Source organism: Porites lutea, chromosome 14 (genome assembly GCF_958299795.1).
Source record: "Porites lutea chromosome 14, jaPorLute2.1, whole genome shotgun sequence".
NCBI lineage: Eukaryota > Metazoa > Cnidaria > Anthozoa > Scleractinia > Poritidae > Porites > Porites lutea.
Genome location: NC_133214.1, coordinates 19,134,621 through 19,153,555, shown reverse-complemented (window position 1 = coordinate 19,153,555; position 18,935 = coordinate 19,134,621). Strand labels below are relative to the sequence as shown.

Below are 18,935 nucleotides of genomic sequence, written 5' to 3'. Positions count from 1 at the left end.
CGGTCACCATTTGCGAAGTCGCAACGGGACTTTTTTCATTGTCTTGACCTGTATTAAACACGTTTAAACGGTCACACGGTGTCAATTATTTGTTCATACATTTTCGCAAATCAATAAAACGCCGTAAGTGAATGTTTTTATTCATGAGGTCAAACTTCTGATCTGATCAGCACTGGAGATCGAATTCCTTGAACTGTATTTATTGAAACATGCATTAGGCGGTCACCCTGTATTATGAAGCACTCACTTAGCCGTTCCCCGGGTTCGACTGTATTTCTAAACGACATTAAATAGCAGGTATATGACCTGACTTGTTCGGTAGTTAAACCTGATTGGTGGTTTGCATTTGCGTGTGTCTGAAATGCAAATTGATAGGGTTGGCAAAATTTAGGGTCACGGATGCACTTTTGCCTCGTTTTTCCCCCAGTGTCAGATTTTTTTACATACATATCGCGGTCTTGTCTACAAAACGAACACGAAAGAGCTAAGAGACCTTAGACCTAAGACCCATCTAACACCCGAGGTTACTCCAATGTAAAAATGTACTGGGATGATGGCTAACCCTTTGCCCCAAACTGCCCGATTTCCCACCCGACCTCAGCCTCAAAGACACTCAAACAATTTTGGGTCAGATTCTCACGCAACCTCGTCCCCAGAGTCTTCTCGCTGTCCAATATGGCGCCGCCATAATGGAAAGGGAGAAGACCCTAGGGATGAGGTTGATTCTCACGCATTATACGTGAATCTCACGCCGCGCTTGCACACTCAAGACATTGATCTCAGGCATTTATACGGACGGTTTCGGTCATTTCGCACGCTCGAATCACAGTCCGGACGATTTGTTCTTTAACACATGATTAATAATGAAAATTGAATTCGATGTTCCCTAAGATATTCCAAAAAGACGCTTAACACGCTAAAATGTTGCTTTTGAAATCGATTTGGAAGTGCTCAAAGGTGGTTGGAACATCTTCAGACATTTTTGGCAACGTTCAGGAGTCTTCGGAAAATCATCGGAAATGTTCGGAAATTCCGGTAATGACCAGGTGAACGAAGAGCTCGACTCGGAAAAAGTTGGTAGGCACACTCAAGCGTGGGTTCAAGGTTTTGGATAATAAACGGCAGATTTGGTTAATAAATCATAACAGATCGGCGGATTTGCATACCCCTATTCACCCCCCTGTTATATCCCTGTTGTTACAGTAATCATGAAGGGTGATCGCTTAAAGTTTTTCTTCTTATGATCATATGTAAACCCGGCCGTACGCAAGTTTGTTTTCACCTGACTTATTTTTGCCGTCAGTAAGGCGGGTCATCGTTAAAATTTCCTCTGAGATTAAATAGACAATGAAATATTTCTTTTCAACTGATACAGCCGCAACCAAATGAACAGAATCACATCGCTTCGTTTCCTGTTTAGCCGTTCGAGCGCGTTTCATGGCAGCCACCGCAGGGCATATTCCACAAAACCCGCTCAAAGGATCGGGATCATAGGCTTGGGAAATGTTGGATCAACAGTCGCCAAGAATCTCCTAAACTCTGGATTTACTGTATCTGCTCTTCTTGATACTAACGTAAAAGCAGGGCAGGAACTCCCTGGGGATATACCCCGTCCGGGGAACCCCAAGGAACTGGCCGGGATGTGTGATGTTGTCATAACAGCACTTCCTGCTCCTCCGCACGTAAAAAAGGTTCTGAAAGGCGAGGATGGGGTGTTAGCTGGATTGCGGTCTGGTGGAGTGTGGATTGACCATTCCACTACGGATTATCAACAGACTCTGGAACTAGCTAAAGAAGCAGGTATGACTGGTTTTAGCCTAACCTGTGCTGTACAGATAGCCAAGAAGGAAACCAAGCGAAAATTAGACGCGCGTGACCTGAGGACTGTAGCCCCAGCGAGTTCTCGCATCACTTTTACTGCCCGACTACACACTATTATCTTGGATCCAGGCTTTCAGTTAGTGGAGAGAGGCTGCTGCCACTACCTGAACGCCTGGGACAGTTAAGGCTGGTTTATTTAGGATAATCAATGGTCAAACTACACAACTCCGCGTTATGACTGGTACCTTGAAAATGTTGATAAGCCCAAACGAGGGCAAAACAGCTGTCCATTGCTGCAACACACTGCGTGGGTGGTGCTGCTGTGCACTGGACATACTGTAGAGTTGTGAGGTGTGGCCATTACTTTCAGTTGGTTTTGATGTAATAAAACTGTGTAAAAAAGAGCAGGTTGAAAATCCTGTTATGACTTTCTTTACGTTCAAGTACAAAGATTTGAAAATTATGTACTGCACTTTAGGAATAAATCTCCGTAAACAACCTAGAATTCTTATGCTGTCGAGTGTGTGAGAAGGAAAGGAAATAAAAGTCAGATGAGTGAGAATGCACTGATTCTGCGATGTAAATAACAACAGTATTTCATAAGAGCTCCGCTATTAGGCTTCGGCTCAATCTAATATTACACTATTGATTTCTTTTCAAGGGGAGAGAGGTGTTCGTGTACTTGAAGCGCCCGTAACTGGAGGCATGGCACTTCTAAAGCAGAGTAAAATGACAGTTCTGGTGGGCGGAGAAAAACAGCTCTTTGAAGACTGCCTCCCAATTCTCCAGCAGAGCACTAAGAAGGTGCTTTACATGGGCCAAATGGGCAGTGCTACGATAGCAAAGGTCATTTCCAATATGTTAGCAGCAATTAATAACGTGGCAATGGGAGAAGCCATGATGCTGGGGAAGAGAGGCGGCTTGGATCTAAGGTCTCTGTTTGAAGCTATCAGGTTCAGCGCGGGAAACTCATACGTGTGGGAAACAGAAGGTCCTCTAGTCTTCAATGGCACTTATAACCCTGATTTTACAATGGAGCTTCATTGCAAGGATTTGAATCTAGGGTACGACCTGGCGCGAAAGTTTAAAGTGCCTACTGAGTTGCATTCCCACGTGGAGCAAATATACAACCGCGCTCGTTTCAGGTACGGAAACGTAGCAGGATCCTCGTATCCGCCCAAAATGCTGGAAGATGATTTAAAAGAGCCATTACAGATAGGCGGATTCGAGAATATCAAAATATCTGCGGTACGAAGTTTAGCAGATATTTGTTTTCTGCACGTTCTGAATTTGGTATTTTCATTGTGTTTTTCAATGAAGTGTTCAGTAGTTACGTAATACGTGTTAATTGCGTTTCATATATGTTGTTGTCAGTCAGTATGTTCTTCCTTCGGGTCTGCAACGCCACACGCTACAACACTGTTCTTTTATTTTTATGTTATGGACTTTATTTTCATGTTTTTCTGTATGTGTTCCCCTTTTTTCAGTGCGGGGATTTTGGTCATTTGAGTTCCACGTGCTTGAAGCCTGCGGATTCTTCGAAGAGTAGCTCTCGACGCGATTGACTAGATGGCGACTCGTCGACCTGTGATGAAGTTGAGTGTGATTTAATTCATTTATTACCTTGTTGTGGCGACGAGTTTAGTGCGAAAGGCGGAAGCAGTGGCGTGAAAGGTCGCTTGCAATCTTCGTTTAACTTTTGGGTCGAGACTTTAGATGCACCAGATTTTGTCCTTGATATGATTAGGCGCGGTTACAGATTGCCGTTTGCCGAGTACCCCTCGCAGTGCTTTTTGAAGAACAATAGATCAGCTCTTCAGCATTCGGAATTTGTCGCTGATGCTATTAGCGAGCTTTTAAGTAACGGCTGCATTGTTGAGCACGAATTCCCCCCGTATTGTGTTAATCCTTTGACAGTCGCTGTTGGGAAGAAGCTTCGCCTGGTTATCGATCTGAGACACGTAAGCAATTATTTAGTAAAACCTATATTCAAGTACGAGGACTTACGATCGCTTTCTCAAGTTCTCGATGAAGGACACTGGTTTTTCTCTTGGGACCTTAAGTCCGGTTACCACCATGTCGATATTTGTCTCGACCACCAAAAGTACCTTGGTTTCGCGTGGCCTTTTTCTGGCGTCGTCAGATATTTTTCCTTTACAGTACTGCCTTTCGGGTTAAGTAGCGCTTGCTTTTGTTTTACCAAGTTAATGCGCCCTTTAGTAAGGCGTTGGCGTTCTATGGGACACAACAGTTTCATTTATTTGGACGATGGTTTCGGGAGTCGACCAGACAAATGTTCTGCCGTGGCAGCTAGCTTAATTCAACGTAAAGAGCTCTCTTCATCTGGTCTTCTTTGTAACGAGAAAAAGTCTCACTGGGATCCAGTTCAAATTGGCGAATGGCTAGGCTTCGTTATTGATACTATTTTAATGTGTTTCCGGATTCCCGAGAAGAAAGTTCTCAAGCTTAAAGGCTTGCTAGATTCTGCGATTCAGGATGGATTCTCTTCATTTCGCGAGTTAGCGAGAATAGCAGGCACTATCATTTCAGCTGCGTTAGCTGTTGGTCCAATTTCTCGTCTTTTGACCAGACAAATATAATGTACTTCGCCATTGAAAGCAGATCGGCTTGGGATGACATAATTCATTTTCCTCCGAGCCTTTTACAAGAACTGAAATTTTGGTATTGCAACATCGACTGCTTAAACGGCTATTCTATTAGGCCACCGTTAGCTACGCATACCGTTGTATTTTCCGATACTAGCGACGTAGCGTTCGGAGGATTTTCGGCTACTTTAGACGGCTCCGTCGTTAGCGACATGTGGGAGAGCGAGGATATCGGCCAAAGCTCTACGTTTCGCGAGCTGAAAGCCATTTTTTACGTGTTGCTTTCTTACGTGGCTCAACTGAAACTCAAGAGAGTTAAAATCTTCACTGATAATCAGGCCGCCGCCAGAATAGTTGCTATCGGAAGCTCCAAATCTCACCTCCAGGCCCTGGCTATGGATATTTTCAATCTTTGTCTTGCCAACAGCATCGTTCTCGAAGCCCAGTGGATCCCTAGGTCTCTTAATGAAAGAGCAGATCTTCTTAGCAGATTTATTGATAAAGACGACTGGTCCATTAATCCCTCGGTATTTCGACTTGTCGACGCTAAATGGGGCCCTCACACAATTGATCGCTTTTCGTCCTATTACAATGCCCAGCTTCCGAGGTTCAACTCTAAATTTGCTTCCCCAGGTTGCAGCGGTGTGGTCGCCTTGGCTCAGGATTGGCGACATGAGAATAACTGAGTTTGCCCTCCGGTGGGTGCCATTGTGCCTTCAGTTAGGGCTCTCTCGTCCTGCTCCGGTTACGGCACTTTTATCGTTCCACAATGGCCTTCGGCCTATTTTTGGCCTTTTTTGCACGACAACGCCTCCCAGTTCAAGTCTTTTGTTAAAGAAGTGTTTGAGCTTCCTTGTATTGAAGACCTCTTGCTGGAGGGTCCAGGACAGAAGCAGATTTACAAAGCGCGTCCGTCGGTGTTCAGCGGCTGCCCGAAATTTAAAATGTTAGCCTTGCGGATAGATTTTAGGTGAGCTTTCCCATTTTTGTCTCCCCTTACAGCTCATTATTGTCGGTGTTTTAGGTTTATCTTTTGTTAGCTTCGTTTTGGTATTATTTATTTGCCTGATTCGGCACCGTTATCATGTCTGCTTTGGCAGTGTATTTTTGCCTGATTTGGCAGCTTTGTTTTGCCTGTTTTGGCAGCGTATTTTTGCCTGATTTGGCGGTGTATTTTTTGCCTGATTTGGCAGCGTCTTCTTGGCTCGGAGTTCGATGTCCGCTTCACCACGCAGTTTGCCTGTTTTGGCGCCGTCAGTGGGCCTTATTTTATGTTTTATTTTATTGGTCTACATTTGTTTTATCGAATGTTTGCTATTTTGTTGTATTTTTTACAGTTTTTTAAAGCATTACTGGGCCCAGCCAGTTCGGCTTCCGTTTGTCGTTGTTTCTCATTACATGTCGTTTTTACGCTGTAGTACTGTCCGTGCTGCATGATTATGATGCAGCATCATATTTTCTACTGTATTATAATTTTAAATGTTTTGCCTTTTCCTGCCTAGTTTTATTTTATTTTTTAGATGTTCTCCAATCCGGGATTTGGAGTGAAGCGAATTCTCTGGCCGATCCATCCTTGCGCAAGCTTGTTCCAGACCTTCTCCATTTACAGTTTGAGTCCAAGGCTCCCTCTACCGTGCAGAAGTATAGATCTGGCTGGATCAGATGGCGTGAATGGGCAGATTCTAAGATTGGCGTTTCAGTTATTCCAGCGAAGCCACTGCACATTGCTCTCTTTATCAGCGAACTTACTGCTGTTTCTATTTCTAATAATACGGGGATATCTCCTATAGAGTCAGTTGTTTATGGTATTAAGTGGGGTCATAGTCTGGCCGGTATTGTAGAATGCCCTAGAGCCTTTATCCGTTGACACAGTTTTAAGGATCGCTGAATATTATATTTCTAGTAGTTCGCTTGCCGTTATTCGTTTTCTTTTCGTCCTCTTGGTTGGCTTTGCTGGGTTTTTTCGTATGGACGAAATTCGCAATTTGACAGTTAGAGATGTCTCTATTTTCAACGAGTACATGTCAGTTTTTATTCCTAAACGCAAAAATGATCAGTATAGAGAAGGGCATACGTCCTTTCTAGCTAGGTCTCGTAAGGCTACTTGCACAGTTTCTATCACCGAAAGGTTACTTAAGCTTTTCCCTTCAACTTGTGAGTCATCTTCGCCCCTCGTTAGGCGAATCGTTAAAACTAAGTCTAGGGAGTGTTTTCATGCTTCTAGAGGAGTTTCATATTCAACACTAAGAGATGAATTTAAGAAATTTGTTAAACCATTTGTAGGTGACATTGCTCTTTACGGCACGCACAGTATAAAGTCTGGTGCCGCCTCAAATCCTGCTTGTCGGAGTGTTTCCGCTGATCTGCTAGATATGCATGCTGCTGGCTGGAAATGTGCCACTTCAAAGAACAGATACATTAAGCACACCGTTAGTGATCGCTTAAAAGTTGCTCAAACTATTGCTATTTAGTTTTCGTTTGTTTATTACAATTATTTAGTTTATTAGTAGTCTTGGCGGGGGACTTAAGTCGTGCCTGGCCCGCCCCAGATTTCCTATCCCTTTTTCCCCACGGGGTTTTTTAGGTTAGGTTTTTTCTGGCCCCCCTGGCACGGCTTACTCTATTTGACGTTTTCATTTCTATTTTGTACTAGTTGTTTGCATTTTCTTTAATAAAGTGGCGTTATGGCGTTACCGCACAGGCCATAATCCAATATTCTCAGTGATTTGCTGCATTTGTGTTTATATTTATATAGGTTAGTGCAGAACTGGACTTACTCGGTTGAACACGTTAATAATTCGATGGCGGTTGTTCACACAACAAAAGATAAGATTTATGATAAAACAGAAGACTGATTATTTTGGCTCAGAAAGTTTGGTTTGCTACAACAGCCTAGTCTGCCTCGGTTAATCCTGGACACTACAGACTTGGCTGATGTTACAATTTGTTAATCTTTATGTGGTTAAAAAAGTAATATTAAAAGTTCACTTTTTGTGTAAAAATGTTGTGTATGACCCTATGCAAGCGTGTGAATCTTACACAGGAAACCCACTGAACTTAAATTAATGAATAGCAAATGACTGTCTTTGTAGTGGGTAGGTTGATGGGTTCATCTGTACAACCCCCGGAAAACAAGAATACAGTGGGCGTGGCCAGTTAGTAAAAATAATCGAAGTTAACACTTTTGGTTCCATCGACTCAAAATGGTATTCGGCTTGAGGAACAAGGTGGAAAGATGTCTGATATTTAAGACAAAACCGGGGTCTGAGTAAAGAGAAAAAAACAAAAACAAGCAAACAAAAACCCGTTTGTAGTTACTTGTTGTTCCATGTAACGGTTTCAAACTCCGGCTTATTGAAAATGTTATAATTGTGAATTAAGTTTTAAAGACCTCGGTTGATTGATTTACGAATTTAATTGGAATTTCTTTTAAGGTGATAACCAGCAGGGTAAAACTCGGCGACAAAAGAACACTGTCGAAGAAACTTTATCTTCAGAAGCGTGAAATGTGAATTAGAATAGTGAGGCGTGTGCGCCAATGCGTGAAACAAAATACCCGTTAGTAACGGAAACGAAAAGGGTGTTAACGAAGCGTGGGACGTGAAATAGAAACGTGAAATGTAAGTAAAGATGTGTATGACTTGTCGCAATCACAGCGTTATAAGCCAGATTTTTTACGTTTTTAGTCTGTTTATTCATTTATTTTTATTATTTCTTCATTTTGTATCTTTACGTCGAAATCGACCAGGTGCCGAAAAACCTTTGGCATGGAGCAAACACAAAAAAACATAATAAAGATAAGAATAGGTTTTTTGGGGAATAACAATTCATTTATCTATACAGCTGTGGATAAGGCCACCGAAACGTGAAAAGAGAAACGAATATGGGGACACGAAGCGTGAAAAAACGTGAAGCGTGAGGCGTAATAAAAATGTGAAGTGCGAATTTATGGGTGAATGACTGGTCGAAACGAGGTCGCACAAAGCATTAAGAATTAAGCGAAACGAAGAAATTTAAAAGTGACGTCTAATTAATGAGTGCAAAAAAAAAAAATTGTGGTTCTTTACGCTAGCTCCTTCAATGTTCATGACTGAAATTTCAACCGGATAGTTTGCGTTAACTTGCGAGCAAGCTCTCTATTTATGGTGAGCGAAACGATCCGAGTCCGCGAGAGAACACTCGAGCGGCGAAGCACGCGTGTCTCCTTTCGCTGCACCGAAGAAGTATCGTCTACCGCTGATTCAAACGCTGTTTTCGATCTTCTTTCTGAATTTACTATCGACTCGTTTCTTTTGAATGCTCATACCACAGTATTTGTTCCTCAGTCTCAAAGGTTAGAACTTCCTACTAATTAATTAGCACCGGGGAAAGTACCTTATAAGGCCTTTTATTTGAATGTTCATCACAGGTACCCCAAGCTCACGAGTGAGAATCGTTGTTGCGTAACAGAAATATTATTAGGGTTTGTATGGGGATTTTAGCGATCGTTATTTAGGGCACTAAAATAGAAAAGAAAATTTAATACATCAGAACTTCTTACCTTGCCTCCTCGTTTCATTTGTCGAAATCGCCTTGAGGCGACCAAAAATGCAATGCAACACGAATACAAATAACACAAGGAGACAAGGTAAGATATTCTGATGTATTTCCTTGCTATTGTTGACTCCTAATTAACGATCGCTAAAATCCTCATAGAAATCCTTACAATATTTTTGTTACGCAAGAACGGTTCTTGGGGTACCTGTGCGTTCACATCGAAGGGGATTTTGTTCACAGACTCAAAAGTTCAAACTCTATGACATATATATTTCCGTAAAGGACCTTGGACGGGTTTATGGATAAGTATTTTCCAATTTGCAAATTATGCTCTTAGATGCTGTGAAATCATATTAATGGGACTACCTAAAACGAATGGCGAAGTTTTCTGTAAGAAAAAAAAACCGAGTGTTTTTATATTGGGGCTGATCATGGAAGAGTTTGGTGGTTATAAAGAAGATAGTCGAATAAACAGTTTAAATCTTTTGGGAAGAGAGGCTCTGGGCTTATCGATGTGTGCTAATTGCGCCACGAATGCGCGAAACGTTAAATGAATCGAAACCGTTCTTAAACGTTATGTTAAGCGTGAACCGGAACGGTAAAATAATTCAATCGTGTTTTCGCGTGATTAATCAAACACACCGGGGTAGTGAAGCATTTTAGCCTAGTACACGGGTCAACCAATGGAAAGCTTTTTCAGTCGTACGTTGTTTACAGAGCGTGAAGCTTCTAACTGGAGCGAGAAAGCAATTCCAAGAATCCCTTTAAACATTACCCAGGGTCAATAGTGTCATACGCTATTGTAAGCCTGGTAACAGTTCGAAACTTTTGTTTGATAAAAACAATTGACACAGAAACTTGCACTGAACGCAATTGTCTGTTGTGGCGGTGGAAAATCTGGTCCCTGGCGACGAGTAATTTGAAAACGGTGAGGTCGCTCTAAATTTGTACCTGGCCACTTCTTTAAGATCCCTCACATCGCCTGATTTAAACAGTTTAGAGAAGAATCGTCGCAGCCTGGCCAAATTTCACTTGCTCTCCACTGAGCGCGTTCGATCGGCGTTGCTTAAGTTCAAAAGAAGGCTCTGCTGTCTTGCGATGACTTCACGTTACAACAAAAAAAGTCAAGGGAACGCTTTATGGTGTTTCTGTACTCTTCCAGTTGTATTTTTCCCACTTGCTGTCATATTCTTGCTTCACCGGAGCTTTTCTCAAGAGGATTTTATTCAAAAATCGGGATATAAAATGGAGAAAAGAATCTCGCTCAGCCACGATTTGCGTTCGCTGAAAGAGCAAACACTCTTTTTCGAAACATTGCTGAATATGACAAAGGCTCCCAACATCCAATCATATCGACTCGAGTCACCCGAGCCCTCAGTTGTTACTTCCATTAATTCAGGGAAGGAAATGCTACACGAGCAGACCGGTACTATTGAATTACGTCGACACGAAAATCCTTCGGCACTTGTCGGAGAGGACGAGGTTGTAATCGTCACACCCGAATCCGATCAAGGGAAAAAGCAAGATAAATTAAGTTTCCACTCCGATGATGAGAAAATTTCAGGACATGAGCTTCTTTCGGCCTTTTTTGAACAAGTTGTACCAAATAACATGGCCGGAAAGTTAAACGTTCATACTTGGCAAGGAATTTGTGGTGCATATGTAGATCAGCTGCGACATTCTCCGTTATTTCCACGTTTCCCTTATATTCGAAAATTTCTCAGTGACTTCAAATCACAGCAAGAAGGGAGCGACTTCGGACAAAGGATTTTTGGGTTCATTCACCCTGAGAAACGAGGATTTCACGAGTTCGCGATCAGTTCCGATGACACATCGGAGCTTTGGCTGAGCTCCGACAGCAATCCGAAGAAATCCCGACTGATAGCGGCAGTGTATTCTGCAAGTGGCGCGGGATCTACAACACCTTACAATTTTAAAAAATATCCCATTCAAATGTCAAGAAAAATTGCTTTGACACCATCTAAGAAATATTACATCGAAGCTCTTCATAAGCAGTCAAATGGCCGAAGTCATATTCAAGTATTTTGGAAAGAACCGGGCTCGGAGACGTTTAAAATAATTCAAGGCAAATATTTGTCGCTTTTCTTGGACGACAGAGATGTGCACGGTGAGGGCGTAGCTGAAGACGTTGATTTCCATGGTTACGCTCCCATGGGAATCCCGAGCCATGCAAAAAGAAACCTTGATGACAACGTTCAGAAATTCCTCTTTAAGTGTTAACCTTTTCATTAGTTTTGTGCGAAAGATCAAAATATGAGAAAAATCAAAAATTTTATATTGCGTCATATTAAAATGGATACCCTGGGTGCCAGAGGATTTTCATGCGCGATCTCTGCTTTCGGTTAAGTCGGTTAAGTCTCCGAAGACGTGTCGGCCTGTGGCCGACGAAACTCCTCGTCGCACGCGAGGAAAAACCGCCGGTACCCAAGGTATGCAATGGAATGTCCTTTTTGAGAATTGGTAGAGGCGGTGGGAGAATAAACGACAAGAGAGGACAGGAGGTGTGAGATAGTAGATTTTCCTTTCTGTCCCCCCCCCACCCCCTTAATAAAGGAAAGGAATTTAAAAATTCAAAATTCAGATTTAATTTGATTAAATCAGCAACCTGAGAAATAAGTGCTTCTATTGGAGTGACCCATTGTTCTTTTGCGTAGTTTTGACACGGACCCTGGTTACACCGTTGGATTTCGTTCACAAGCTCAAGACGAGGATTAATTAAGGCCAGTGATATCTGACTCAGTTTCATCGCATTGGTTGTTATCACATGACATCATCATCATCATCATCATCATCATCATCATCATCATCATCATCATCATCATCATCGTCAGGGGGAAATCAACAACGTCTTTGTTATTATTAATGTTTATATTTGTTCGAAGCGTGAGTTAGTTATATAATTACCAACTATGTTCTACAGTGATGTTTTAAGTATGTATTTACAAAATCAAACTGTAGCAAGTGAAGAGACCAACCATGACCTAGAATAAACATAATCTGTGATAATAAATGATAATTCTCTGATAATCACTATCTTTTTTCCAAGTTTATTAAACCACAAAGGTGTTTGCTGTAGTTTTGTCTTGGGTTCAACAACCCTCCTGCTTCGAGACCCAGACCCTATCGGATGAGTATTTTTCCAGCGGAAACTGGCTCTAGTGTAGAAGTCACACGCATAAGTTATTGCATCATTCCGCTGACTAATGGCCACGCTTTGTAAGAGTGAATCGGCGAAATTGATTATCGAGGGTGAGTGAGTGTAGTGCCGTAGTTGCTTTACTGGACAAAAAAGAGCTCTACTTCTTATTCTGCGAAATGTATCGGTAGAAGAGAAGAGCGAAAGTTTTAGAGAAAACAAGTGATCTTTTTGAGATCACCTACTTTTAGTTATGTTGGACTTCAAACCCCAAAAGGAAATAGTTTACAACCGTTTTCTACCATATAAAGATCAACTGGATGATGAATCGAACAAGTTTCTTTCGGAGATTAAATATAATCTTGGACGTGCTGTAGTGTTCAAAGAGACAAGCCCAGGAATACTTTACTGGAGTAACAGACTGACAAAGTAAGTTGCTTCGAATGATTCACCAAGTGGTGATCTACTCCACCGTAGTATAGCCGGTGTATTAAAACCGTTAAATTGTAAGCTTAACTTAGTTGAAATTATCTGGGGATCATGTCCAAAGATATAGGGATTTTATGACGGGTCTCTAGACATTGGGCTACAAGTAGTTTGAGGATAGTCTTGATTGCTGAATCATGCCTGCAAGCAAGAAATTTTTTTAACAAAGAAATGATCAAAAGTGACATCAAGTGAACAAAATGTCAGCCTTTCACAAGAGGCTTTTTACAGAGGCTTTCTTAGGGTAAAATTCTGAAAGTGACATGGCTTTTAAACAGTGACGTAGGACAGCTAAGAAGGCAACAAGCGACACAACGATTGGTAGAAACTGCGACAGCGACAAACAAAAATGCAAATACAGTAGTAAAATATTACCAGGGACATGGCTTCCTCCTCAAAACATGAAAAAATGGGGTTTTGAATTTCAGACTAGGGACAAACGTACCTCCTAAGAGGTCCTCAGTATAGCAAAAATGAAGGTTCAAATCAGGTTGTAACAGGAACCAGACCTGTTGCCTTCCGGGAATAATGATAACTTTCTCAACGGAATCCTTCACACTCCAACCGAAATCGATTTAAATCTGAAACGCTCAATTTTGGGTTAAGGGTAAGTCCATTTTAGTTACCCCCAGTCTTTAAAGTTGAACCATGCTTTAAAGAGTTAAAGGCACACCGAAAGCTAGTGGAGAACACATGGCTGGAGCTTGGCTCAGTTTGAACCATATAAGAGTCTTGCTACTCTCCTCTGGATGGGATGGCAATGGGGTAGTTAGGGGGTATTGTGATGGGGCATTTTAAAAAATTCCAAGTAAAATAAATACAGTCATACCTTTATTAAGTGGCCACCCCCAGGTACTACAAGTGGCTGCCGAACGGAGGTTGGCTGCTCAATAGAGGTTCATCATAAATTAGCATAGTCTGGACTGGTGTCTATTGGTCCACGACCAGTCATCACCTCCTCTCTGGGACTTTATTTCCTCATTATACTTTTCAATTCAAGTCAGTTTATTTCTCGCAATATTTTAGCTAGTCCTAAGTCACAGCCTTTTTAGCGAGTTGCTTACAGTGATAAATGTTTGTATGTGATTAATTTCAAAGTTTGAGTATGATGGCCAAACGTGAACCATTCAGTTTTCTAGTTACCCACCATCAGGCTAAGTGTATTAAGCGCTTGTTGGTGGGTGACAACATTAGAAGAACTCTTTCAGGATGGCAGAAAGGTGGTCGTCACCACTTGATAGAGGAGGCAACTTAAATAATTATAGAGGTTTAATTAAAATTATTGCTTTTTACAATATTATTTTGTGACTTTGATGTACTGGCTGCTTAACAATTTAAGCCCTAAGGGTGATCAGCATCAAATTTCTCCTTGTAATATCAATGATTTGTAAAACAGAGTTGTCATGAGAATTATAAACATGATCACCCCAGATGATTTTGCTTGATATTTTATCAAATTCTCCCCACTACTTCTGTTGGAAATGAATAGGGGCAACAAATGAGAATTCAGATTTTGATCTTAGGGTTTAAAGGGTTAAAGAACCAGTTGAGAGAATTTGACAAAAGATCAAAGCACTTTCCCTATTGAGATCATTACCGTATTTATTTGAATAAGCGCCCAACCTCGAATTTGTACCCACCTCGAATAAGTGCCCATCCAGAAGGCAGAAAAATTTAATAAGCACCCAGCCTCAAATAAGCGCCCACCCCACCCCACCTCCCTCCCCCTCAAACTAAAACTCAAATAAGTGCCCACCCCCTTTCTGGCCTCTCCCACCAAAAAAACCTTAAATAAGTACTAATAAGAGACTTGCCCGACGACGGAGTTTTCTTCAGAGTATTTTACAGAAACCTTGCTTTGTTACATCTTCGCGTTTTATTGTTACCGTTTATTGTATTGTTGCAAAATTAACATACTACACTTGCTGAAAGTGTGAAAATTTAATAAGCGCCCAGCCTTGAATAAGCACCCACCTCGAATGAGCACCCACTCTCAAGGTCCAAAAATTTTATAAGCGCCCAGGGTGTTTAATCGAATAAATACGGTATTCTCGTAATTGGGATGTTAGTCACTCTTGAGATTAAAACGGTTAAAAGAGCTTCAACTGACTGTAATGTTACAGGGTTCTCATTAAGTTTTAAAGTAGACAGCTAGGGTGTAAAATTAGGTGGCTTGCCAATTGAGTTTTGTGGGCAATTTCAGGCTTTCACTCTCTCCCTTTACCCTATTTCCCCAAAAAGTAGATGGCTCAAACCTCCAAGTAGCTGTTTTTTAGCTGGCTGCCAGCACTTAATGAGAACCCTGCTGTCATGAAACGAGAAACTGTTGGTATGTTAAGAATCATAAGCATCCAGTAGGCTTTTTGACAGTGATACATGTACATTTAAAATATTATTAGACCTTAGGTGAAAAAGTAAGAACAACTGCAACTGAAAATTGAGGTGAACTGTTTTTGTTTTAATTCTTCAGCTATTTAAAACTGTATGGAAGAAAATTTTCCAAGGAGGACCATCTGAAGTTTGTCCACATCTTTTTTGAGCTGACAACAGCACCTAATTTGGATCCTCAGTATGTCATTGCATTTGGCCATGTCTTAATTCTCCTGCTAAAGTAAGTGGAATGATCCTAGCATATGAGTGTGCCTTACATTGTTTCATTTAGTGAAGATTTGCCATCTGTAACAGTGATTTTGTTACAAATAGTTATGGTGAGTCCTGAGACTCATCTTCAGAAAAATCATGAGTCCTTGTCCAGAACCATCAAGTCCCAGTTTTAAAGCAACGAGTCCATGGGTCTTTATGTAACCACACAGTTAATCTGAAGACAGACCCCAAAACTCTGTATTAATTACAGTTTACTGACAATAAAATATCTCTTTCTATTGTCAAGCACAAAAAAGACTAAAAAGAAATATGAGTTGTTAAACAACAGCCACAGAAATCACACAAACAGGATACTCTACAAAAACGTCTTATGGTCTGATGTTACATCTTGTGGGACGCATACCACAAATTAGTTTGCGTCTTTGGGAATTTTTATGTATCAGGGATGCTGGACAAAGAAGTAAATGAATGCTTTCATTCCCTAATCAAGGTACATTTTTTACTAAGTGAGAACAATTATTCATGGTATGCATGCTGTTTACGTACGATATGAAGATCAAGCAATTGATCTGAAGGAAGTAGATGCAGATGTAGATGTTGTTGTGGCTGCTGTCAAAAACTGTCTGTAGATTAATTGTCTGGTTACATCACAGCTAAAGGATTTTCAGTTTTTGAGACCCACTCAGTTTTGAACTAGGACTCAGTGGTTCTGGACTGACACTCAATATTTTTCACAAGATACCGTATTTTTTCGGTTATAAGGCACAGCATTTTTTCAAAGAAATTTTGCTTTATTAACCTCGATCTGTTCCAGAATTGGGGTGTGTCTTATAGCCAAGTATTTTCATGAAATGAAATGCAAGAATGTCCTATTTTCTTACTTTAAACTGGTATAAAACAAAAAATAGAAAAGCTTAGAGTATTGGTTATTGACTTTACTTGACTTGGTGGTTCTGAAAAGAACCGGGTTGGTTCTGAAAAGAATCAGGGTGCTCTGAAAAGAGCCGTTTTATGTCCTATGTAGCTATTTGTAACAAAATCACTGATTTATTGAGCTAACAAGCTGAGGCAATGTTTCTTAGCATTTCCTGATGTTACGGATTAAACAGGTTATTTCTCCTATCATCAATTCTTTTAGGAAGCGAGAATTGCTGTCAAGATCTGACCTTGTGTTACCGTGGAGACCACTTTATGATCTTGTGGATTTCACATTATATTCCAAATATGAAGTTTCCGGACTCAAGAAACATCCCCTGTAAGTGGAATGTTCAGTATGACTTTGAACTTGCATGTACAGAACATGGCGGTTAAAACGTATCTAAACAAGGGTGAACTCGGTGCTTGCAAGAATCATTCAAGAATCATTACTATTGATTGACTCACTAAAATTGACATAGTTGTCAGATTTTGGTGCTTGTGAGTTGTCCTTTTATGCTTGAAAATTAGCTCATTCAAGTTGGAAAACATTAATGCCTATTCGTATTCAAGTTATGAATTTAAATTTAAAGGTGGTTATGATCTTTGATCTTTTTTTATTCATACAGAAAGCTTGAAGAAACAGTCAAGCATGTTGTACGTGTTTCAAGAGTGTAAGTATTAATGTTATAAATGTTGGTGGTGTGAGGCTGTGCTCTTACAAAAATTGAGGGGAGCCCAATGCTTTGAGCTTGTGAAATCCAGGGTACCCAGTGTAGGATTTCTATGAAAAATTTAAGATTTTCTAATTGACCTTTTTGAAGAGCAAAAGTAAGGCACCAGAGGCCAGCGGGTGCTACTTGAGCTCAGACCCATGGTTTAATACAGATGACATTTAAAGAAAGACTAAGGGGGCATCAATGATTTTCATTGAAGTGGAATATGGATTGATGATAGTCGTGCTGGTTCATCAAATCCTAAACATAAGTGTTCATTGTTGCTTTTGTAAATGAATTGTAATAAAAACAACTTTGGAATTTTAATGTCTTAAGGGCTTGCTAAACTGACCAATCATAGTGCACATACAAGCTGAGAGATATAATAATCAATTGTCGCTTTGATATTCAGGTATTTTTCTGAGGAGTCCACCCAAGAAATGCTTGATGAATGGAGACCACTGATGTGTCCTTATGATGTGACTTTTGGCAAAGCAATGTTTTACTTTTCATTGTTTTTACCCACTACTTTACCTCCTGAGAAGCATGACAAAGGTTTTAAGTAGGTATTCTTTTAAACAATAGTTTATTTTTGGTTTCAAAACACTGATGTAGTAAGATGAGTATAAATAATATAGGATAAACCTTTATCACAGACACACAGCCACCACCTCACCTAAAAATGAACATAAGCATTTTGCATGTCTAAATAGCCTTTCAGTTAACAACTTGAGAGTCAGTCAGTTGTGTTAGAACAAAGCTTTTTGTTCTCTTGGTATTTAACCTTGCAGTCACATTAAATAGGCCTACCGTCATTGTCATTATCTTATTTTGTAAATACACATACCATGTATATTGAATTAAACTGTCATGCAATACTTGATTTATAATAGGTCACATAGGCGAGAGATGATTCTTATTTTTCTCTTTTTCTTATCATGATGTAAAGCGCATTGGGGACAGAAATGCTCTTAATAAGAAACATTATTATTATTATTATTAATAATATTTCGATAAGAAGGGTAGCACATGCTTCACTTGCTCAATTTGAATAAATCTTGTTTCCTTTTTGTAGTTTATTGGATTTTGCTTATTTATTTATTGCAGATTGTGGTTTCATGAGTTGCTGGGTATTTGGCAATCATGCACAAACAGTGCTAGGTGGGAAGAGGTAGGACAACTTACCACGAAGCCTTCTTCCTGTTCTTGATAGTTGCTTTAACTGATAACTAAACCCTCCTTAAAGGTGGTTTCTGGCATGAGTAGTCATGATAAGTATGATGATGATGATGATGATATTTACTATGATGATGATGATGATGATTATTATGATGTTGATGATGATGATAATGATGATGATGAATATGATGATGTTGATGATAATACTTATGCTGCTTCTGTTGCTGCTGCTGCTGCTGCTGATGAAATTGTGCTTCTTTATTGTTATGTACAAACTTCAAAAACAAAAATTCCAAATCATGAAAACAATCTTGAGTACTTCTCATTGAGGTTTCATTTGATTGGTCATACAATGTATGAAATGAATTTTTCATAGACCAAAAGTTAGAATTGGTCATGACGTACAACATAATAAGCAGTGCCACAAGGAAGTATTGCTGAAGAGGTTTCATGTAATTGGTCACTCTGTAAAATTTCATCCATAGACTCAAAAGCATTAGCGAATATCATAACTTATTCATCCATAATTTATTTCATTATTTTTTTTGTTATATTGCTTTTAGTCCTGCTTGAAGTTATTTGCAAGGCTAGCTAAGGACAACATTGGTTTTGTTGATTGGAGTCCATACCTCCCAACTGTAAGTGACTTCCTATATTTATCAGAATTTATGGACCTTTTTGGGGGCTGGTCACTTTGTTAACTGTGAGGTTAGGCCAGCCATGTTGAGAAAGCTTAGAAGAATTTCAATCCAAGCCCCCAATTCATCCTAGCTTTTTAGGAATGACTCCCTAAAATTTTACATAAATTGTAAAAGTGACCCCTCACCTGATTGCTGTGGAAACTACAAATATTCTTATTTTATGTTGAAGTTCACCACATACCTCATCCTCAGTCATATTTGTAAGATCGGCATT

At 40.2% G+C, this 18,935-nt stretch overlaps 2 protein-coding genes and 1 pseudogene across 2 annotated transcripts in view; all 3 read left to right on the top strand.

The window, feature by feature from the left end:
* The first annotated feature begins 1,385 nt into the window (after nt 1–1,385).
* Nucleotides 1,386–7,282, top strand: LOC140924023 (2-hydroxy-3-oxopropionate reductase-like). The gene is made up of 3 exons (XM_073374028.1): nt 1,386–1,800; nt 2,483–3,054; nt 7,196–7,282. Exons 1-3 carry the CDS (start codon nt 1,386–1,388, stop codon nt 7,280–7,282), a joined length of 1,074 nt encoding a protein of 357 aa, XP_073230129.1.
* Nucleotides 3,299–7,152, top strand: LOC140924965 (uncharacterized; annotated as a pseudogene).
* A 4,910-nt stretch (nt 7,283–12,192) lies between the features above and the next one.
* Nucleotides 12,193–18,935, top strand: part of LOC140923863 (proteasome activator complex subunit 4-like) — a 35,726-nt gene continuing 28,983 nt past the window's right edge. The window contains exons 1-7 of the mRNA XM_073373874.1: nt 12,193–12,549; nt 15,077–15,217; nt 16,349–16,465; nt 16,755–16,799; nt 17,254–17,403; nt 17,949–18,012; nt 18,584–18,658. Of these exons, the coding sequence (XP_073229975.1) occupies nt 12,374–12,549; nt 15,077–15,217; nt 16,349–16,465; nt 16,755–16,799; nt 17,254–17,403; nt 17,949–18,012; nt 18,584–18,658 (768 nt within the window). The 5' untranslated portion in view covers nt 12,193–12,373. The remainder of the gene's footprint in view (nt 12,550–15,076; nt 15,218–16,348; nt 16,466–16,754; nt 16,800–17,253; nt 17,404–17,948; nt 18,013–18,583; nt 18,659–18,935) is intronic.

Excerpts from the sequence above, each read along its gene's own strand:
- LOC140924023 (XM_073374028.1), top strand. The coding sequence starts at position 1,386 with ATGAACAGAATCACATCGCTTCGTTTCCTGTTTAGCCGTTCGAGCGCG. Across the intron at positions 1,801-2,482 it reads GGAACTAGCTAAAGAAGCAG|GGGAGAGAGGTGTTCGTGTA; the intron begins GTATGACTGGTT and ends TTTCTTTTCAAG. Across the intron at positions 3,055-7,195 it reads AGATAGGCGGATTCGAGAAT|TGGACTTACTCGGTTGAACA; the intron begins ATCAAAATATCT and ends TTAGTGCAGAAC.